Source organism: Halictus rubicundus, chromosome 6 (assembly GCF_050948215.1).
Source record: "Halictus rubicundus isolate RS-2024b chromosome 6, iyHalRubi1_principal, whole genome shotgun sequence".
Classification (NCBI taxonomy): Eukaryota; Metazoa; Arthropoda; class Insecta; order Hymenoptera; family Halictidae; genus Halictus; species Halictus rubicundus.
The window spans coordinates 2,163,665-2,187,641 of NC_135154.1; the positions used below are offsets into that span (position 1 = coordinate 2,163,665).

The 23,977-nt window shown below is 39.3% G+C and overlaps 1 protein-coding gene and 1 long non-coding RNA gene across 5 annotated transcripts in view; one reads left to right on the forward strand and one right to left on the reverse strand.

Annotated features, from left to right (window-relative positions):
• Sm (heterogeneous nuclear ribonucleoprotein L) overlaps nt 1-23,977 on the reverse strand; it is a 431,189-nt gene that overhangs the window by 273,500 nt on the left and 133,712 nt on the right. For all 4 annotated transcript variants that reach the window (XR_013082433.1, XM_076789483.1, XM_076789482.1 and 1 more), the window contains exon 4: nt 736-821. Coding sequence is in view for 3 of the 4 variants with exons in the window: in XM_076789483.1 (XP_076645598.1) it covers nt 736-821 (86 nt within the window). In the remaining variant the exon portion in view is untranslated. The remainder of the gene's footprint in view (nt 1-735; nt 822-23,977) is intronic.
• LOC143355040 (uncharacterized) overlaps nt 21,947-23,977 on the forward strand; it is a 387,508-nt gene continuing 385,477 nt past the window's right edge. Inside the window, exon 1 of the long non-coding RNA XR_013082436.1 lies at nt 21,947-22,261. This is a non-coding gene — a long non-coding RNA (uncharacterized LOC143355040). The remainder of the gene's footprint in view (nt 22,262-23,977) is intronic.

A 23,977-nucleotide genomic window follows, 5' to 3' on the forward strand; every position in this document is an offset into this window, starting at 1 on the left:
CTTATTCAAGGTCCTAATATTTTCTTCTGCCGCTAAACTCTTGACACTAAATTCTTGAAGGCTATCTGCAATTTCTAATTCTAACTGTTTTTCCAGTGATAGTTCATCATTCTGAGAATCTGAAAGTTTTTCACTATTTTCATAAGAATCATTGTCATGTTTTCCAAAAAGTGTGCTTAGAATTTGTTTTGCCATTTTATACATATCTGCCTTAGATGTTAAATAAAAAAATGTATCTTCTGAATCTTTTTGCAGAGATTCTGGATTATGCAGATATTTTATAAGGGATACAACAATCTTGTCTCTTCTTTTAGATATTTCTTCTTTAATAACAACAAGAAACTCATTACTCGATTCAGTATTCAGTTTTTCTAAAGTTTTAAATAAGAATTTAAGAGAATTTAAGAATTTATATGTTATAAAATAAATGAGATTCATAAGAATTTTCCTAGCTTTAAATTTCTCGAGAAATGAGAAATAATCGATTATAAAATTTCTCGAGAAATTTTCGAGAAAGAATTCTCGAGAAGGAACACTACTCATCGCATTGTAACGGTGGCGCGTGACCGACAAACTTTCGCGTCGAGTCATTCCGAGGATATGTGTCACCATGGAAATCCTTTTGAGCTTTAAGCTCATCTATCGTATCAGTACCAGCGAGAAGCCGGTATCTCGTGATCCATACCTAAAACGCGGTCCAGAGAGTGGACAGAACAATACTATTGCAAAGGATATTCCACCATAGCTTGAACGCCGTTTTTCTTGAAGATAACGATACGCCGAACTTGTCCGCTGGGCGCGCTGATCGTGTGCAATACTTCCTGTAACAAACAAATGCGAGAATCTATTTAAAAAAAACTGTCCAAATAGTGTTGTAACTTTCGCTATGTGCACTCTACAGTGTTCTGCGATCAATAACATTGCACTATCTCGTAAAGATCTAACATGACAGTGTGAGAAGAAAGTATAGAATAAATTACTATTTTAAATATCAACGTTATTCGATATGAAAACACATATTGCAAGGAATAAATACAGCAAATCACAATAGTAATCTAATATTCTAATATTCTTCTTTTGTAATATTGGATCATACGATTTGGATTTTTTTTTTCAAAAGTTAGATCAATTAGTTTACTATATGGAAAGAAAAAGAAATTTGGGAAAAATTGCTATTGGTTTCAGTTACGGAGGAAATACTAAAAGTTAATTTTTCAAATTTTTTATTCACTAAATTTTATATTCTGAAAATTTCATCAACAAAGCTTCGTTACTAATTGTTTTTAGTAAACTAATTGTTCCAACTTTAAAAACAAATTCAAGTCGCATGGTTCAATATTAAAAAAGTTATTCTGTTAAAAGAGTCCGAATATTACAACGATTCACTGTAGGTCTTTTACGAATATGAGTTTATATAACACATTATTTTCATATGAAAAGCATTCCGTTTATACATATTTCGAAGATGATTTAATAACTGAGCTTATCAGTTGTTTCCCACATTCTGCGAAATTGAGGTTGACATTTATGTTCATTTGATAAAATCGTCTATGCAGGAGATTCCGCTGTGGTTTAAAGTGACACGAACGAATTACGCCAAGCCTACAGATATTAACAACTATTGTTGTCATTGTAGAAGAGCCAAGGGTGTGCTGGTTCTCGAAATTACGGGTACCCGAGTCCTCGAGTCGGCTTTTTGAGAAGTCGGCCGACCTCGGGCGGATACCCGTATCATATCAGTGCTTAGGTAACCCGATATAGTGTTTCCTCGATATGTGTCCACAACACGGGTCTACCCAGGGACATATATCGGCTGGAAGATACTATTCTTTCATATACTGCCGAACGTAGGAAAACACAGCGAAGTTCGGGCGGCCTCAGTCGTCGAGGAGTGCAAACATAATACGGGTCGGGTATATCAGTGTGAGATCAGGAGACCACTACTAATCCAATAATAAAACTTCTTCATTTTTCAGTATTTTTTATGGGACTTTCGCCACCATATTCGTGGTATTTTTCTAATGAAAATGATACCAAATATGATATAATTCCAATGATATTTATTTGTGTAATTAACGATGAAAGTCACTTTCCATTACAATTATATTAACGGAAAATTAGTGTAAATATGATCCGAATAATATCGTGTTCGGTATCATTTTAATCAGAACAATTCCAGACATATATTGGTGAAAGTCTCATAAAAAGAAAATAATGAAAACTAAATAAGTTTTCTTATTGGAATAGTAGTGGTCTCCTGGTGTCACACCGATATACCCGACTCGTATTATGTTTGCACTCCTCGGCGGCAGAGGCCACTCAAACTTTGTGGCCCCTCACGGGCTATACCCCGCGGCAGTGGGGATAATTCTGAGACTTTTATCAGCTAGATATTTGGGACATATGTCGAAAAAAGACTACTTTCGAGCAACCCTCTCTGACTATTATTGTTGCATTGAGCGTAACTTTCCAGTAATATGTACGATTGTTTCATCCGGTTCAAAATCGTTATTTATAGTGTTATTATTGGAACTTGGTGCGTGACAGTCGAAGAATAACCTAGAAACTGTTTCTTACCTAAGCTTGACTGAAATATAACGTTTTAATATCGAGTTATTAACTACAAAAGATCTAGCAGATCCACTAATAGCGGCGCATGTAGGTAAAGTCAGCAAGAGAGCAAATAGTGGCGTAATTAATTCGTACCGATTAATTTTCATAGGTCATTGAGACTAAAACCAGTGTCAATATTTGACCGGATGCACGCCCTCCCGAACAAATATAATAAGAGCACCAAGAATAATAAAATAATGGACGTCGTCTCCACGTTCCATTCGAAAATGGCCAGCAGCCCGTGAAATATTTCACGCGGCGTATCTCCCATTCAAATTCGGCATGTTCGTACACATCTATTCCGCGTGCATACAGAACAAGTTTCTAAGAAGCTTTGCGCGTCCCCGATAGTCGCGAGCGTGTTTCCTCGGGACTCGTATATCTTGCCGGAACGGTCAGTAAATTTATCGTTCCGTTTCTAGATTCGCGAAATTTCAATGCCTCGTGAAAAAGAGTATCCGCACTTGAGCGAACAATTTATAGTTCGCGAGTGTATTTACCGCGTTTCTCGCACGCGTTAACGGTAGGATCCGCTACACGTACAAGAATGATTGCCAGAGGCTGTTCGCGCCGCGCCACATCGTGGAGATCTTGAAACGCAATCGGTTCGGTTCAACGCCTCGTCACGACTAGACGTTTACGAAACGCTGGATCAAGTTTTCGAAATGTTTGATTTCTACGCTCGGCGAGAAGGAAAAGCGGGGAGGATCGAGTGGGACGTAAAAACGGGTAATTATACGTTTGCTCGCCAATCTTAATATTTATGCGCTTTAATATCATACATTTTCATTGGCCATAGCCTCAATAAACTTAGAAACCGGTCGGGTACACATGCCTATACAGTCAGCCACAAAAATTTAGTCGGCAAAGTCAACAAAAAGAAATAAACAAAAATTTTCCACATTTTCTGGAGATTGAAAATTCTCTCAAAAATTAGCATGTCTTTTACGTTTACTCACCTGAACGTACAAATTAATTAAAAGCTCTTACCAATTTACAATACTACAAGATGGAGAAAAACACTAATAAAACTACTCCAGAGAATGCTAAAGTTTGTTAATATATCATTTAATACAGAAATGTCGATAAGCCATATTTGGATGTTCTAGGTTCGAGGTTTAAAACCGTTCGGATTATACACTTGTTTTTTTTTTGTTTGAATTTTTGAAATTTTTGTTTGAGAGTTTCAGAATTCTTTCTAGGGAAATCTATAATGGAAAAATTCACATCGAGTAAAAATAATTGAATTGCATTTTCAAAACCAGTGCTCTATTATTCTAACCCAGAGAACATGCATTTGCTTTTTTAATTTCTCGAGCTTCAAATTTCAACTGGCCTTCCTGGTCGCCCAATTTAACGGCACAAGGTAGGTTTGCTTATATGGAAGCATTTTATGAACCGAGTGTACGTTAATATGCCCCGAACGATACAACAACCAAAAGACAATATCCAGGAAGAAATTCGGGCTCTGGGACCAGAAACGTTGAAAAACGTTTGCAAAACACTAATGTTTATAACACTACTGTTATGCAAAATGTAGTGGAAAGAGCCCACGCTGGCGAAGCAAAAAATGAATTAATTGTCTGAATTAAGAATATTTCCAGTTAATGTATTTGTTGTATGTAGAAACTTCTACTTCGAAGCGATCGTGCACGCTCCGTGGTTTCGCTTTTTCTCGGAATGAAGAATACTCTTTCGGTGGCGTGGTGTTTATTGACTGGTTGCTATGCAGTTGTACAGAGATTTGTTTTATGTTAATTCGCAATGTGTTCGTCTAAAGTAACTAACTTCCGCACGGACCTCCCCACTTCATGACCAGGTCTTGGTTCACCTGTTTATGACGTAGCGTCGATGACGTCGAGCCATCGGCTACGTGCATACACTCGAAGGAACGCATGTCTGTATTTGATCGGGTTGTGTATTGATAGGCGTTACAGGCGGAACTCGTTCTTCACCTGACGCCGATTCGTATAAAGTGTGCACACTGTAGGTGGAACGTGATCTTCACCTTATTGTTTATATAGATGTTTGTATAAGCTAGGTGGAACATGATCTTCACCATATGCTTGTTCGCATGAATATATGTTGTAGGCGGGACGCGGTCTTCACCTGGTTTGGCTGTTAGGCCCGTTCGAATCGTTTTAGAATTTGTTGTCGTCTCACTCTGAGGTGTCGCGACGCGACAGTATTTTAAACCGCAAATAAAAGTAAACACAAATTCCGAAAAAATAAAAAACTCATCCATGGGAAGGTGATTTATGGAAAACCTGTCTCAGCGGTATTGTACATAGACTTTTGCGATTGACTGTACGAGTATGTATTTAGCGAGTGGTTACCAGTGATTGAATCGGAATTTCTTTAAATTCCTCGTTAAAGCGATCACCGCTATTCGAGAATCGACGGAGGCGAGGGAAACTAGGAAAGAGGAAAGAACGCCGAGCGGTCGAAGAAAATGAGGAAACGGGAAACATTCAACAAAAGCCAGCTGCATTTTCTTTTCCCTGATAACAAACACTGACTCCATCGGCCACCATCCTTTGCTCCTCTACGCTGAAATAATGTATATTGAGCGTCGGGGAAAGCTCTTCGAATTTAGCAGGCCGGAAATTGCTCCGAAACCGTAAACTGCTGGAAATATTTTTGTTAACGAGTCTCGAAGGGTCAAGACCCAACGAGTTAACGTTAAATCGAAGACTCTGTAGATCGGAAAGGTTTCAACGAGAAATATTTACTCGGAAGGATACTTTTCGAATAGACGGGAGGTATCGGTTTCTTGTTTGACCGTTTCGCAGCATCAAAGCATTGAGCGGACTAAAAACAGCGTGAAAAGCGTTTGAACCCGGTTGAACAGAGACCAGCAATTGAGATCGTTTAAGGACCAGGTGTGTACGTCTACCTGTAGCTGCATACCGGCGAGCTGGAATCTCGCCGGCGCGGCTGACGACGCAACATGGCGACTTGCCAAACCCACTTTTCAGCTGAAAACTCCCCCACGAGGACGTTTCGCGTCCAGACGATACGGAGCTGCCAGTCCGATTACGAATTCCAACGTTTACGCGACGAAAAATACGACCGTTCGCGAATCTCTTCAACCGGGTACTTTACTCTACAAACTCAAACGAGTCGATTGTTTTCTTTTCTTTTCTGCATCTCCTCTCAGAAAACAAGAACGAACAGAATTTTTATTAGACTATAGGCGAATTTGGACTGTTCACTTTGGATGTTCATCCTGGATGATGATTCATCCACGGAGTAAAAATGGTTTTCATCCGCATTTCATCCAAAGTGATTAATGAACAATGTAGGGTACAATGAATCGGTACAATCTATCGGTTTCTACTTTTGATTCTGGATTATCCACGCTCACAGTGAAACAGTAAAACGGCAGTGACAAATCTAAACCTACCGAAATAAATGAATGTTCATTTTCATCGTTCATTTTCAATGCTCAGTTGTGCTCTACACCCCTTTCTGTAAGAGTAACTCAAACTGAGCTTCGCTCTTTTCCGAATGATTTCTATAGCTTTCAGGATCTGGTCTAGCAAGTTCCACTAATAATTGTGTCGATGCTCCTAATTGTTATCGTCGCCGAATCCGGGGTTTTATCCACCATCAACGCGGTCGACGCTTTTTTCGCTTTTCTAATAATACCGCGTTGTGTTGGGTCGGTGTCCCTACTAGGGCTGTTACTTTGCTTCGAAGGTCGAAGATTTCGAAGCTTCGATTGCAGAAAATTCGAAGGTAATGAAAATCGAAGGATCGAAGGTTCGAAATAACAATTCAAATAATGAATATAGAAACAAATTGTAACAATTTATTTATTTAAACAATTATTTCATCAGTGAACTATCGAAATGATAATTCAAATAATAAATATATTATCTTAACAATAAATTATTGAAATAATTCAGATGGTGAATATAGAAACAAATTATGAAAATTTATTCCTTTTATCCGTTAACTGGAAACGAATCGAAGGTTCGAAGTTTCGAAGGTTCGCAGGTGCGAAGGTTCGATTTTCATCACCTTCGAAGGTCCCTTCGTTCCTTCGAATCCTTCGAAGCTTCGAAGTGTCGAAGCTTCGGAAAAGTAACAGCCCTAGTCCCTACCGCTCAAGAGGAATGCTTCACAGCAGGGCCGGGCTGCTTCTTCTCCACTGACGCTTCAAGACTCCCACTACTAGTGTACCGGTTCCCTCACCATCAACTGTTTCGTATTGCCTTTACCGCGTTTTGCCTCGCGTGACCGTGTCACTGCGAATATACAGTGACTCAAACAATTGATCAAATGTTCGAACAAAACGACAACAAGTCACAGTACACCTTTCTCAGAATCTTGTTTAAGACTGTTGATATATATACGAAAAATGTATACATGGCGTCGGTACTTCACGACAGTTTAAGCCCTGTAATCGTACAAAGCGGACGTGTATTACGAATTTGTATATTCTGTGCATTATTTGATCAATTATTTGTGTTAAGTTCAATTGCGAAAAATTCTTATATTTTTGGCATTCCTTAGCACAAATATAATTAGTGGTGAGTCATAACGTTATATTTAAACATTCGAGAATACGTTTGTGATAAAATAATTAATACAACAAATATTTTTAGTCATATTTCATAATGAGACCAATAAAAGCAAGTAAAATATCAGAAATTAAAAAACTATTAATATCTGGGCTTTTTCAGCGCGAGATTTCTAAGAAGGTACTCTGTCTTCAGTACGTAAAACTTTAAAAGAAAACATACTAAAAAATAAAGCAGGACGAAAATCAAAGTTATCCACTACAACAAAGCGATTAATCATACGATCAATCCGTAATGGTAGCGTTGATAATGCTGTACAGATGCAAAAAAATTTAGTCAGACACCATAATATTAACGTAAGCGCTGAAACAGTGCGTAATGCACTGCGAGAAGTGAATTTAAGAGGATGTGCAAAAATAAAGAAACCTCTTCTTACAATGCGGCACAAGAAGCTTCGACTGCAGTTTGCCGAAAAATATAAAAATTATACAGATCTCGATTGGGCACGAGTAATAGGGTCAGACGAGACGAAAATTAATCGTTTTGGGTACGATGGACGCGAATGGACATGGCGAGGAAATAAAGAACAAGTACGGTCGCATCACGTTCATCCAACACTGAAATTTGGAAGAGGCCATATCATGGTTTGGGGTTGTATGTCCAGTGAGGGCATCGGATGCGTTGAAAAAATCGAAGGTCGAATGACTGCAACATCATACACATCCATCCTGCAGAAAAGTTTAATTGGAAGTTTGGCAAAATGGAATAAGAACGCGGAAGAAGTCATTTTTCAGCACGATAACGACCCTAAACACAAGGCAAATATCACCAAAGAATGGTTAACAGCTCATGGTTTTACTGTTTTAGACTGGCCCCCACAGTCTCCCGATCTGAACCCAATAGAACACCCACGGGGTTTACTAAAAAGAACAGTTGCCAACTTCGATCACAATTCGAGAAGTATTATTGAATTATGGTCAGAAGTTAAAACCGCTTGGGAAAATATTAAGGCTGAACAGTGTAAAAGTTTAGTAGATAGTATGCCAAGACACATAGAAGCCGTACTGAAAGCGAAAGGAGGGTATACGAAGTACTAATATTTCATTTTTTCAAACTCAAAAATTTGATCATTACATAATTTGTTAATTTCGTTTAATTTTGTTTAAAAAGTGTCACATATTTAAGTTGATTCTGTATTATACGAACTACGAAAACTATGTATGTATTATAATAAAATATTTTGTTACATATCTTACTAACATGTGTTCAATTAAATAAAAATTGAAACAAAATTAAATATTTGATCAATTCTTTGAGTCACTGTATGTGTGTACTATGCGTTCATTAGGAGATGGCAGTGATTTTCGAAAGTCGCGGGCCCCAATCTTACGCTTAGGCCTTGGCGGGAACGGTCGACATCCGTGTCGCCAGGTCGAGAGAATCGAGGGTAGTACAATGTACTCCCTCTCTGATGACCAGAGTAATATGTGACAGGTTGCACATGCGCGACGGGGATTGAGGCACGTCACGTGACCAGTCTACGGTCTTAGTGAGGAACGTTGGAGTGTGCTCATGGTGGTAGAATGGGATAGTGGAAGAAGAAAAGGAGGAGAGGAAACAAATACGCAAATGGGCATCTTCTGGCGACACTGGTGCTCAGTGCCGCCATATCGCTCTATTCCAGTCATACTCGATACGTGCTTTGCTGTCTTCGTCAAGCGATTCGGCCAATAGCAGAAGACGTGTAGCGCGAAGTAGGTATATCACGTGGTACCTACAAGTTTCCACTGCCATCTCCTGATGGACGCATAGTATATCTACAGGAGTTTGGTGGGGAGGAACCAGGAATAGGGAGAGGGGTCGTCTGTGGCTCGCGAGCTGCAAGCTGCCCAGGCCTGCTTTACACTTTACGGCATTCTCCAACTGCAACTAAAGTTACTAATTCAACCCCACACTCACTACTTCAGTCGCCGACATTTTGAGACTAAGCGAATTGGGAATTCAATCAGAAAATAATATAAAAACTCCAGCTTTCATCTTTCACTTTCACTGTGGATGAATCTCCGGGATAAACATCCAAAGTGAACAGTCTATATTCGCCTTAAGGCATAAAACCTGATCTTTGGACCATAATTTTATTGTCAAATACGGCTACTTCTCCTAATAATAAAATTTGTATTTACCGCTTAAGGGGGTATCCTGATGTAAACTACCAAAATTAATGCGAATCTTAGGAATTTTTTTTTTATGAAGAAAGCATTTAACATTCACTTTCGAAACTTTGAGGGTATTTTATTTACACATTAAATAATACAAACATTTTTTCTTAGTGCAAAAAATTAGTATAATAAAGCTGTAGGAGTTCGCGCATGCGATCTCGGCACCAAAAGCGTTTCACAAAGTAAACAACATACTTATTCTTTATGAACACAGCTCTTTGAAAAAATGCGATTTTCACAAAAAAAATTAGCCTTTATCTGTACAAAAGGAACTTTTTTCGATAATTAATGTAGTTATTTTGTTGATTCACGAACTAGAGAATATAATGAACTATATGCGTATCAAATAACTTTCTCAACAAATTTAAAATGGAGGTTCAAGAATAAATAATAAACTGTAAGTCTAAATGACAATTTGAAGTCATCTCCATTTTGTAGTTTCCTTTGCCATCAGCGAATAGTGCGTTAATTGATCACCCCATTTTGACGAAATATCACATAATGCTATCGTCAATATGTTGTTTTTCTATTCACATAAAACAAGTGTACGACAAATCGCGTTGATTAACATTGATATAAATTTTATCTAAATGTGAAATTAGATGTCTAAGTGAAAATTGAGGTTAGGATATGAAGCTAGTACCTCAAAGTTTTATATAATAAAATACATAAAAATGCTTTATAACATTTGCATTCTAAAATCGAATATTTCATATGCAACAATTGAATATTTTAGCACAGGCCGATCAACTTGTGCACGGAATGTTGTCAGTTTCAGGAAGACAGGTACATATCTATGCTGTACCTCAGTCCCCTTTGTTTTGCAAAGTGGCGTTCAACGTGAGCGGAAAGCGTTTATTATCCGCCCCGTCGCTGAATCGTACGATTTTTCTGTTGCCATCAGCGAAAAGGAAATGGAAATCCTTAGGCTCTGATGGAAATTCAGAATTTATAGTTAGACGGGTACATTTCCAATTCTGCAAACCAAAGGCACCCTTGAGGAAATATGAGGTAGCGTAATCGAATATATTGAATTTACGGTATTTTAAATACTACTAATTTGATACCGATCAATTATACTTTGTAATGGGGAAGTTTACATATGCATTCGAAACCTAAAGAGTATAATCAAAAACGAATTTCAAAGAACAAGTAGGCTTTATAGTCTTAACACTTTACAGTGTTTACTCTATATATGTCCCAAATGCCTAGCCGATAAAAGTCCCAGAACTATCCCCACTGTCGGGAGGTATACTCAAATCAACGAATCAAAGAATAGTATCTCCTGCCCGATATATGTCCCTGGCTAAACCCGCGTTTTGGACATATATAGAGTAAACACTATATATATGTTATATATCTCTTTTTTAGTATTCATTATGCTTTGATTGATATAGGCCCAGTAATCGGGTCCGTTACCCTAACAGGTGGAGAATTGAAGGCCCATTTTTCCTAAAAGAGGCTGAAAATTCACAATAATCTCGAAAAATTTCTAAAAATATTTCTCGTAAATGAAACTGCCATAGATTTGGAGATTGGATTCCGCACGCGTTATATCATATCTAATTTCCCCTAAAATCCCTGACGTCAACGGCAAAAGTCGATCGATTTTGCGCGAATTAACCCCACAGGGTCATTATCGAATCGAATTGGCGCGCAACGGATCTAACCAGGCGAGGATGATCGCATTACATATTTTCCGCTATTAATTCAACCAATCAAAAGCTCCAGCCCAGCATAAAATGCCGTCCATTTGCGCAGGTATCGTGTTGTGTGCGGATAGGGAACAGCGTGCGATGAACTGTGATCCACAGAATTCATTAGGACGGAGAGATCACGGTGGAGTACACAATGTTCGCTTCTCGAGGAGCCACGCATCCATCGCTCGAACTTAATTATCCGGCGTTTTCATCCGGCCAGAAGAAAGTAAACCTTCTTTGTGCGGTCCGAAACTTGAATAGGAGATCTGTTGAGATGTGATCTCTCTATAGGGTGGTGTAAATTCAGTACGGCGAGGCGAGGCGCGGCAAGGCGAGGCGCGGCAAGGCGAGGCAGCACGAGTCTTCCACCCTTTCTTTTTCGTTGCGCCGCGCGTCATCCGTCGATTTTAACAAAGCCAAACACTCCCTTTCGCGTTTAAACGATACGACCGAAGAACCCAGCCAGAAATCGCGATAAGAATATAGGTGTAATCTCCACCGGCGTCCTCTTTGTTCGCTGGAAACGTATTCGCTTAGTATCGCGAGAGTACCAAACGGATCGGTCGACGTCGTGGTGTTGCTTAATAAAATCGCGGCGACCAGAGAAGAAGATGGTCGTTCTTTGAAGAGGCGTATCCAGCTGGTCGCAGCCTGCTCTAATCAAGAAGATGGCCGATTAGAATCAAAGACACTGACGAGGAGCAGGTACCCACCGAAAGGGCGAGACATTGACTTTGACTAGCTTGTTTGAATAGTGGGCAACGTTAATGAATACGCTCCCTTGTTACTGCGGGTTCTGAAATTGCTGCGAGCGAATCAAATTATCTTCTAGAGACGCTACCGTGACGTCATCTTCGACAATATTCTTACCTACCGGTAAGTCAAGCGGAAATATTTCTAACGCGTACTACACAATTTAGACATATAAAAATTTGTTTGCCACTGCGTTACAGTATAGAGTGTTTACTTGATATATATCCAAAGCATGGGTCATATATCCAGGGACATATATCGGCCAGGAGATACTATTCTTTGATCCACGCCGAACGTAGAAAAGGACAGCGAAGTTCTAGAGGCCTCGGTTCATAGCGGGGATAGTTCTGGGATTTTTATCGGCTAGGCATTTAGGACATATATAAAGTAGACACTGTGTTCAAGTATATTTGACATACAGTGACTCACAGTAGTAACTTAAGATTGGACCAAACGACATGAATTTCTTCAAGACGTTAGAGGGTTTTCTGGTTTACTAGCTGGCGTGAAAACAATTTTGTGAAAAAATTACAATTGGTCAGATTCGTGGATACAATGTTAAAGGTAGTTTTCAGAACTTTTTTATCTGGGCCTGTATCGAGAATTTAAAAATTATAATTATATACAAGATAAGGCACCTAAGACAAGCCACCTGAATAACTTCTACATTTTTTGAGGCAGGAAGAAATATTTCAGACAAAAGTTGTTTTGTTTCGAGAGGTCCGTTGCGTAATGTACATAACATTTTTTCAGGTGGAGATGCTTAGGAGATTTGAAGGTCAACTTAGTTTTTTTCAATGGAACCACATATTTTTGAACTCCTACGATCGTAGCCCTTTTCGAGACAATCTCAACGATATAATCATTCAAGATCATTCAAGGTCATTTAAGTTCATAAAAGGGACAAAACTTTGACAAACATAAATTCACTGAAAGTTAATTCAAAATGTAAGTACAGTGCTTCAATCCAAAATAATGTGCTACCAAAGATGCTTAAAACGATGATCAGCCACAGGAAGATGTCGTCTGAAGCGTTCGCACTGATTGTGTTACGCATGTAAAGCGTGCGATGATCAACAGAAGCATACCCTCACGCAACTGTTTTGTTCTCATTTTTGGACTGGTTTCGTAGAAAATAATATAGGCCCCGATCGCAATCGTTCCGTATCTATACGGAAATACATGTCGTTCATTTATAAAAAAAGAGACAAGTGAAAAAAAAAGGAAATTTTACAGGAGAGCCATTCGAAAATTACCTAAAATTGCCCATTTTTTTTTTATTGCATATAATTAACTAAGAAATGTAAAATAATTTGTTGTTACTTCGATACTGTATACCACAATTTATATATTTACTATTATAATCGTTTTTAGAAATATATTTGGGGTTATATCGTTTTTCCTGCGACTAATTGTTGAAAGGTTGAATTAGAGTTGTGGAGTTTTTACTGTGAAATCGATTACTTCAGTTGTTTTAATGCGAATGCTAACGTTCTTCATACCTAACATTAAAAACCACTTTTGTTTCTGCATGTTCGATTAAACATATAAAAATCATGAGCTCAGCATTTTTGGAAATACTATGTCATACCATCGCAAAAGCCTTTCGAAATCGGCACTATCATTAGCCTGACATCGAGCTATCTATTTTAATCGGATCCGAAACCTGAATATCGAGTTACCGTGGACCAGAAACGTCGTTATCATTTCAGATTTGTTCGAAAGTTGCATCGGCGAACCAATTACGTAATGTTCGAACTCTATAAATGAACCTGCGCATAGAACAAGCGGACATTCCAGGCCGGCGAACGTCATACCGAAGAGTTCGGCTCTTAATGCATCTGGCGATCTAGAATCTGACCTCACGACCTATCCTAAAAGATTCACGAGCCGCAATAGTGCCAAAACGCTGTTCGGTCCCGCTCCTGTTTATCAGCGTTCCTGAATCACATCTACTAGCCCCACTATTGATCGAGCCTTATAAATGTCACGAGATTAACAGCATTAAACGACCAAGCGGCCGCCGATGAATTAAATGAAACGGTCTCTGGAAGAGTCCTGCGTCTCGAGCCCATGATCCGATTCATGTCCCTTTTCGCGGCGAACTTCTTTTTTTTTTTTATATTATTGAGGAGTCGTGTTTTCTAGCTGCATCTCTAATCCTATCTGAAGCCCATTCAATCGATCCGCGAGGCACGTGAAAAAGTGATGAAACATTGCAATTTCGGTGTCAATTCAACCGAGCACCAGCCGAAAAGCCTCCCGGATACAAGAAATTGCTAGGAATACCTGGATACTACGAGTATTTCCCCCGAGTACAATCCTGCGATATTCAGGAGTACACGTACTCGCTGCCGTAAGGAAAGGCTCGAGCAGCTGGCGATGGCCAACGCAATACGAACGCGTCTAGAAGGCGACGAATTGAAAATCGACCAGAACGTTTGTAACGTAAGTATACGAGGGTGGTCTGAAAAGTTTCCGACCTAACAAAGATATAAGGTATTTTTTCCTCAAAATTATTTTTATTTCTCTACACAGTCTCCTTGTAAAAGTCTATACACTTCTCCCAGCGATGCTCCCATCTCTCCAGCCCGTCCAAATAGTACTTGCCGTCTTTCTCTGCAAAATAGCTATTTACAAAGGTGATGGCTTCCTCATTTAATGAAAATCTCTGTCCTCCGAGTGCAACTTTTAACTTGGGGAAGAAAAAGAAGTCGCTTGGAGCTAGATCCGGTGAGTAAGGTGGGTGATCAAGCAGTTCAAACCGTAATTCGTGGATTTTTGCCATGGCAATCGTTGAGGTGGGAGACGGCGCATTGTCTTGGTGGAACAAGATTTTTTTTTTCTGCAAATGTGGCCGTTTTTCCGCAATTTCTGCCTTCAACCTGTCAAGTAATGATGCGTAGTATGCTCCTGTAATGGTTTTCCCTTTTTGAAGATAATCAATAAAGATAACTCCACGACTGTCCCAGAAAACAGTCGCCATCACTTTCCCAGCTGAAGGAACAGCCTTTGCCTTTTTTGGCGCTGATTCCCCATAAACAGTCCACTTTTTTGACTGCATTTTTGATTTGGGAGTGTAATGGTGTATCCAAGTTTCATCAACAGTAATTAGCCGGCGCCAAAACTCTGATTTATTGCGCCTAAATTGCGCCAACAGAAATGTTCGTTCGAACACGTTTCTGATCCAACATGAGCAAACGCAGCACCCAACGCGCAGACAGCTTTCTCATGCCTAAATCTTCATTCAATATGTGACAAACACGTCTTTGGATATATTCATGGCCTCTCCTATCTCTCTAACTTTAATTCGACGGTTGTCTAGCACCATTTGGTGAATTTTAGCAATGTTATCGTCACTGGTTGCAGTTTTTGGGCGTCCCGAACGTTCATCGTGACCCAAGCTGGTACGGCCACGTTTAAATTCAGCTGCCCAAAATTTCACGGTGGTAAATGATGGTGCAGAGTTCCCGTATACAGCGTCTAACTCTTCTTTGATTTGCGTAGGCGTATTGCCTTTCAAAAATAAATATTTAATCACAGCTCGATACTCGAGTTTTTCCATTTTCACAAAAACACTCTCAGCAACTTACTCAAACGACTGTTAAACAATAACTGAGCGTCCGAAATGGCTGAAATTTTGGTGAGTACCTGTCAAAGCATGCACAAACACGCTCCAGTACTTTTGTCGACGAATACTGCCATCTTCATGTTGAGGTCGGAAACTTTTCAGACCACCCTCGTACATATGTGTGTTTATTCGGGTGGCTCTTATTTATTCTTGACGAAAATTTTTTTCTAAATTTTGTTTATGCTCCCCCTCTCCAAAATTGTTCCAATTAATGTAAAAAAAATCTATGCAAAGTTTGAGCTCGATCGGATAACCGGAAAACGTGCCCCCCAACTCTTAAAGCATTAAAATAATTAATTAAATACTCATAAATTCGCTTTTCTCGAATATATTCTAAATTATTATTGACTATATCGAAAACTGTGTTCAACAAAACTTGTACATTTCGCTAGGCTGCGTCTTTTATGTTCGATTACTTTTTTTCGAAAAACTTGAGAAGAATGTCAGACCAAAATAAAAAATTTTTTTTGAAATTCGAAAAGTGAAGTGTATTTTCATTACCTTTTTTTTATCAATAAACATTAACGAAAAATGAGAATTTTATTTTAATTTGCGGAACTTACGTTTTTTAAGTTGCGTATTATTTTTCAGGAAATTGCATATACTATAAGTCAAAAAAATTTTCAGGTTCCACTTTATCAGGGGTAAAAAGGTCTTATAAAGAGACCTACGTTTCGAAAATTGAAAAATGGAAAACAAGAGCCGTCCTATTACATATGTGTGTGTGTGTGTATACCCTTGTCATGGCGCGACATATGTGACTAACCTGTGTACCTATGTGCAAACGAGCAGAAATATATTTACAGTTTGTTTATTTCATCAAATAAAAAAAAGAAGATATCTTTTTTATGCACCTTATGCGGGTCCCGGCGTCTAATTGGGACCGATTATACAGGGTGTCCCAGAAAAAATAAGTAAATAACGAATTTAATTTTTGACGCTACGATTTTGAAAAAATTATGTATGAAAGTTCGACGATTTCGCGTGTCCTAGCCGGTGTCCTGCGATTAAGACTTGTCTCGCACTCTATCTTAACCCTTCTACGGTGTCATTCCCCCACTCACCGGCGGCGAGCATCCCCACGCTTCCGCCACGGCTCGGTCACGTGACGCGTTTTGTCTCTGTCCTGTATATGTTACAATGGCACGTGACGAATCCCGTAATGACAGGAGAGGGTAACAGTACTCTCCTCAATTCCTCTGGTCTGACCACATTGATCCCAGCATTCACAACAAGTGGAATTAGTCAGTCATGATCAGACGCATCAGCCGATTCCTATTCCTATTCAGTCTCGATTTTCACGAAATCGAAGCGCCAATCGAAAAAATATTCATTCATTTTTTTTTTGCAAATAGAATCAACTCATGTGCGTTTGTACTACCCGTCCCGAGACACTCTCTCCTTTTGGATTCTGTTGGAAAGAGGATAAAATTTAATGGTGCAGAAAAGTCGACTTTCTTGTCGCTCGCTATCTTCATAAATACAATAGTGCGATTAAAATATGCGAATGGTCTTTATCTTTAATGGGAAAGCATACGTTCTTTATTTCAAACGACTGTTTCGTTCACGGAAGTATGTCGTGAAATCGTATTTTGCATTTGATAGGAAAATAATAAATAATTGTTATTTCTTCGTCCGAATTTTAAATTCTTTTTCCACTTGTAGTAACTGTGTACAGCCAAGTTTACTTATGCACTCGTGAAAATTGTATTAACCACATTTTGGGGGATCGCTCGCGTTTCACAATAAACATAATTAAAGGGAGAAACGTCTGCTAGCGAGTACTGGTTTCACAGAATGCAGAGACACGCTTTTCTATTAAGTATACCTACGGCCCGATCGTGTGGGTATGGAATATCCTTCGAACGAAGCGTCACGAACGGGACCAGAGCGCGGAAGCTTCAAGACGGATTTCTCGACTCTCGTTTTATTTCTCGGGGGAAATTTCCGCGAAGAGCAATGCGAAAATTGCCATCGACGAACGGAATAAAAGGGGAACCATCTGGACATACGCTCCGATGTGCAGGCGCGTGACGATGGCCCTTGAAATCTTCGTAATTGCCGGAAAACACTAGCGAGAGCCTTAGGAGGTGAAGACGGATGCGAGGAACGACGAAGGAAAAGAAGCTGTTCGCAGGAAAATGGAACTAAATGCGACGCCTCCGAATCCGAGGTGGTATTTTTTTCCTTTCACATCGGATACGCGTCGTTTCTGTAGTTGACCTACCCTCACGTAGCGCTCTCGCGTTTTTCCTCCTTTCCTGCTCCGCTTCTTTCACGACCTGATATAAATATCACCGACAAATGATCTCGAGGCTGTGCTACTCTCGGGTATAGTTGTCGCGAGACGACTGTTAACAGCGGGAGAAAGATATTTCCATACTATTTCACTGTCCCCGGAACATGTAAATTGCGCGATATTCCGTTGAAAAATTTATCCGCATTATCTTCGGCTGTGACATCTTTGGAAAATACAGCCGAAACTCGGTATTTGGAACTTCTATAAGAAGACAGAGAAATCTACTTTGATTCAAGCTGTAAATTCTCGATATAAGTTCCTACAAGCCTTCCGTTAGAATTAACACTACACTGTGGATGTAGTTACGAACTTCCACATTTTTACATTATTTAGTACTAGTCATAATAAATGGAGAATACAGTATTTTCTCAATATATGTCCCAAATATCTAGCCGGTCCCTGAACTACCCACACTACCGCGGGGTGTACTCCGTGAGGGGCCCAGAAGCTCGAGATCCGCCATCGCCGACGAGTGTAAACATAGCAAAGGTCGGGTATATCGGTGTGAGATCAGAAGACCACTACTAATCCAGAAACAAAACTTCTTTATTTTTAATTATTTTTGTTATGGGACTTTATCCAACATATTAAATTATATGTTCAATATAATATTCGTATTGCTTGTTCTAAGAAAATATGAACCTTTTATTATAACTTAACTCATTCATTACCAATGTGACCGATCGATCGCATGTGAGTACTTGTCAAAAATTTACGTTTTCGTATCGGAATTGTCAGTGGTGTCCTTTCCCAGGAATTTGTGTGCGTGGTTTTAGGATTTGACATTTCTTGCGTGCGATTCGTACAAATTAAAGCAGTAGTATTGAAATTAAAAGGCTTTGGTACCAGACGTTCATCCCTCCAGATCAGCTGGCAATGTTAAACAGAGTTTAGTCAAAAAAATTGCTAACATTTGGACAGTACATGGAAAAAAAATATTTAAAGTAATATTTCATGTAAAAAAATTCTAGAAAACTGTGGTTTCCTGTATAATCCTCTTCAATAGGGGGGGGGGGGGGGGTAAATGAGGAAGATTTTGAATTTCAGGAATATAGGGAAAATTGATATAATTTCTATTCCTATTTCACGTGCGCAATATGCTTTCAAAATTCCTCTGCTGCTGTCTCGCTGTCTCGCACAATAGTTGGTTTTGAGAACTCCAAAAAGATGAAATCGAGGAACTGGAGATCTTCGATCGCGGCCATCTCATTTCTATTCTACACCACGCAAAGGCACGAGAGCTCGACCTACCTCACGTACCAGTCACCTTCGCCTTTCCTTCATCTTCTTCTTTCTTTCCTTGACTGATATAAACGCAACTGGTAGGTTAACTTCAGAGAGCGTCAAAGGATGAGGCCTACCCGCGGATTCACTGCTGCTGTGAAAATCGCGGCAACGGGATACTAAGTAATATCTATGAAGACTTTAATCACGAAGGAGCCTCGTCACGCCGCAACTAAAGGTGTTTCGTGTCCGAGCCGATAAGAATGTTTACAGTGATTGAAAGAATCCGTTTGGTTTACAAATTAAACGAAACACTACTTTGTACAATAAGATATTACGAAAGAGTAATTTTTGTAGCACAAAAAGAAGTTCGAAAAAACTCAGTTGAGTCCTCTGCAGTTGAGATATTTTTAACTAAATATATTCTTACAAGGTCGCCCGACTCGAACTTCTTCTCGTTTCCCCACCGCTGGAACCACGTAAATACGACCGCAGAGTTAACTTTCGAAAGACTGGTGGTGGTGGTTGTTCGCCGAAAGTTGCGGTGGTGCTGGTGGTCCCAGTGTTCTCTAATTCCCCCAGAAACTTTCACCGTAAGATTACTCTGCGCAACGGAATTCAAAAGCGAGTGCCGTATTATTTTCCAAGAACAAAGTCGACGGGACCTGAGATCGGTTAAGCGACAACCGTCAAACGAAGCGAGGAACAAATGGGCTAATTGTGAGAAATCTAAGCTGGTAGAATGCTGCTCGAGAGTTTAGAACTGCGTTAAGATCTCTACAACGTGATCAGTGTACATATCTTAAATCATTTCCGAGATGCGAACAAATTAGGAGCACTTCTTCGGAAAAACCGAGACCTCGAATAAAATTTGAAACTTAACCCTTAGCACTCGAATGGCGACTGTAAGGCACCACTAAATATTGCTGTATCATTATTCAAAATAGTTTTTACATTATTATATTTGTTTCTATCTAATAAATTACTAAACACTTCAGTATTGTACGAGTAAATTGCACCGTTTTCGTATGTATAACATGAAAAAAGTATATAGAAAGGAAATATTCAAGGTCGGAAGAAATGTCTCGTTTTTTAGTTAAAATAGCTTCGAGTGCAAGGGGTTAATAGAAGTGTCATAAATATAATGCAGCAGTAATAACACTTAGTTCAATTGACTTGAAACGTTTATAAAGGCTTTTAAGGGAAAGGGTGGAGGGTTCGAGGTGGAGACTTTCCGGAGAGAAACAACCGACGCGAAAATCCGTAATGGTTCCGTAGGGTTCGAAACAGCTTCCATCAATTTATAGAAAATCCATCCTGTACTTTGAGGGTCTCCCAAGAGATGTGAAGAAACCTGCAAGAAATTTCGGATCTCCATAAGGACACATAAGAACACTAGAGGGGACCGTGAGAGTCTCTAGACCTCTCGAAGACACTTAAAGACCCTGAAGAGTACCTCAAGAATCCTCAAGCCTCTACAAGGACATATGAAAACGCTCAAGAGAACTCTAAAAATTTCTAGACCTGTCCAAAGATACTTGAAAACATCATTTTTGATGCACTAATTAAGTGTGTTTTTTAACGTACATTGTAATTACTTGTTTTTTAAAGATTTCTCCGCTATAAATGTATACAAATTCGCTGGTGCAACTACTTATAGTATGTACAATGTTTGCTCGATATATGTCCAAAACGCGGATCCAGTCAGGGACATACATATATCGGCCAGAGTAGAAAAGGACAGCGAAGCTCTAGAGGTCTCGTTCATGGCTCCTCACGGGGTGTAGCCCGTGGCAGTGGGGATGGTTCTGGGACTTTTATCGGCTAGGCATTTGGAGCATCTATAGAGTAAACACTGTACATCTCGATCTCCTCGCGTCACATAATATTCACATTGTTAACAAAGGAAGGATTCGTGGCCATTTCAAACTAAAATCCAAACGATGAAAAATGTTTGTGTGCAAATAGTTAGTTATAACAAGAAGTTCACCAAACGAGAGTTGCAGTCGACTCGATTTGTTTTTCTATAGTTTCGAAAGTAAATGGGGGCGTAGACTTGCGTAGAATAGACCTACCACCCCGAGAAATCTGTGGGGTTAACGTTCCGAACTATCTAACGTCTCGAAGAACTATCAAAGAGCTTGCATTAACCATAGATTTAGGGTACACTCAACAACGATAACGCAGTGTTTAACGATCGTTTTATGGAAAGTGAGCATAATCGCTTGGCAGTAAGGACAGGATTAATCTCGCTCGGCTCAATTCGATGGCCTCACACAGCTCGCGCCCCACTCGTTTGTTCGAAAAATTTCTCTCGGCTCCACTCCGGAAGAAACTAGACAGAAGAAAAAAAAAGAAGAAGAATCTTCCTCTCGAGCATCTCATTACCATTCAGAATAGGGGTCGCGTCCTCTGCCGTTTGTTCGTGCCGGGTACAAAATTTTCCTCATTGTCCTAACCGGCGGGGAACGTTGCAAGCGTAACCGCCTGGGCTAACTTTCAAGGGAGACCGTCCGCGATCTTCCACCACTGTCGAAACCACCGCGCTCCGCCCGCCGCCGCACAGTGCTGCCAAGGAGGCAAAAAATCCATTTTATAAATTTTCGATTTTTATAAAAAAAAATTATTTTTTACGGAGATATACGCATGGTAAATAACCATTTCTTCGCTCCTGGACATTCATCGGTTTTCAGTGCGATAGTTATGTAATTACTCCGCCTATAATTGAATACTTAGAGGTCTACAAATCATATGGGTTATTGCAAATGGCTTCAACTATTAACTGGCAAAAAAAATTTTCCAAAACAAGTTGTTTAACATTAAGTAATATGGACTAACCTGAAGCCCCTTTGCGTTACGCTCATTTTTTATTTATGGAGGAATATAAAAAATCCTTTAAATAGCTTCCATCTGGAACTAATCGTTTTGGCAAGTTATAATATTGATCTAGCTTTGTGCAAAAAATCATGATATAATTCGAGATGCTTTCGCGGCAATTTAAGTTTAAATATCAACTTTCGGAATTTCCAAGAATGAATCGCGCGGAAGTCACGATTATTTCATGTTTTAGGTGAAATTTTTAAGGGATACATATCAGATAATAAAAAAAATGTGACATTCATACATATAAAAAAATATTTAATAACAATTTTTTATGTTAAATAAACAAAGTTTTCATTCACTGGACCACTGTTGCAAAAATGCAACAGGTATTCTTTGATAGTGCTCCAATGAACGCTATAAAAATAATGTATGTAAGATTTAAAAAATTGTTATTAAATATTTTTTTATATGTATGAATGTCACATTTTTTTTTATTATCTGATATGTATTCCTTACAAATTTCACCTAAAACATGAAATAATCGTGACTTCCGCACGATTCCCACTTGGAAATTCTTAAAGTTAATATTTAAACTTAAATTGCGGCGGAAGGGTCTCGGAGGGTCTCATGATTTTTGGCACAAAGTTAGATCAATATTACACCTTGCTAAAACTATTAGTTCCAGACCAAAATCTATTAAAGAATTTGTTGTATGCTTCCATAAATAAAAAATGGGCAGAAAACAGAGATTTTCGATTAGCCCATGTTACTTAATGTTAACAACTTTTTACAAAAATTTTTTGCCAAATAAGCGTTCTACCTGTGGCAATCTCTCCACAAATTTTCAAACAAATTCGTTGGATAGTTTCGTTTTTATAGATTTTTTGCCGCTTTTTGACCGTTTGGCACCACTGTGCGCCGTTTCCACCTCGGCTTTTCCCTAATTCCGTCGCGTCGGGCCGACTGCGGGCGGAGGATTGTTCTGCTCGGAGGCCGAAAACTCGAGTCACAGCTGACCTTAATCGTCGCGTCGTTGCTACGTAAGTATGTGGGTTCTTCGCGAACAAGCCGATCGGTGTTACCGAGGAGACGTGATCGATGCGCTGTCGGAAGTTCGCTCGCGACTATAGAGTCGTCTCGTCGAGCTCTACTGGAAGAATCCGGTCAACGTCACCGCATCGCCGTCCGGGAAACCTAATACATGGAATCGAGCGGGAAATGTAATTGTTGCGCGGAAAACTTTTAAACCTGTAACACGAACGCGTGACTCGAATAACTATCGTGGCGCGCACCTTCTCTAATTCCCAATGTACCTCCACGTTCAATCGATATTGCAACTGTGCAATCGCATTTCCGTCTTATATGTATACAGTGTTTACTCGTTATATGTCCAAAACACGGGTCTAGCCAGGGACATATATCGGCCAGGAGATACTATTCATTGATCCACGCAGAACGTAGAAAAGGACAGCGACACGATAGTTCTGTGGCTCTTATCGGCTAGGCATTGGTGACATATATACTGTAAATACTGTATATGTATATTGATACTGTAAAAATACGTCGCTCTTAATCTTCAACGCAAAATCTGTATTTTTCTTTTTTTTTTTTGAGGTTTTTGATTTCGTACAACAGAGATGTTCTACCTACAAAACTTGAAATAATTACAGTATATGTATCTGGGCGTTTGACATCTGTTAGATTTTTTTCAGAATTCTCGCGTATAACGGAATAGGGAAAATGGATTTTTCTTGGTGCCCTATCGAATGGAGTCTTTTAATTTGGTCCAAGGGCATTTCTAACCGTCTTTTCCGGCTATACCCTTTACGGACGCCTGTATTTTCAACTTCCCGGTTGGATAAACCAAATCTGTGTCTTGGTAGAGTTTCATTTCAAATTTCATGCTTCAGAGCGTCGTGGTAATCTCATTTCATGGACAATTTAAGGATATATGTACATAGCGTTTTCCATAGTTTAACCTTCCGATACATGAAACGAAAATTTTATTCTTTTGTTCTCGTTCAACGTTCTTGGAGTCCCTTGATAGCTCACATGAATATTTCTCTATATTACTTTCGTGGGCTGCAATTTAAGGCACTAGTCGTACTATAAATAGAAGAGTCGTATCTTCAATAAATACACAGTGAGTTCATATAAAACAATAAGTCGAAAATAAAGAATAACAT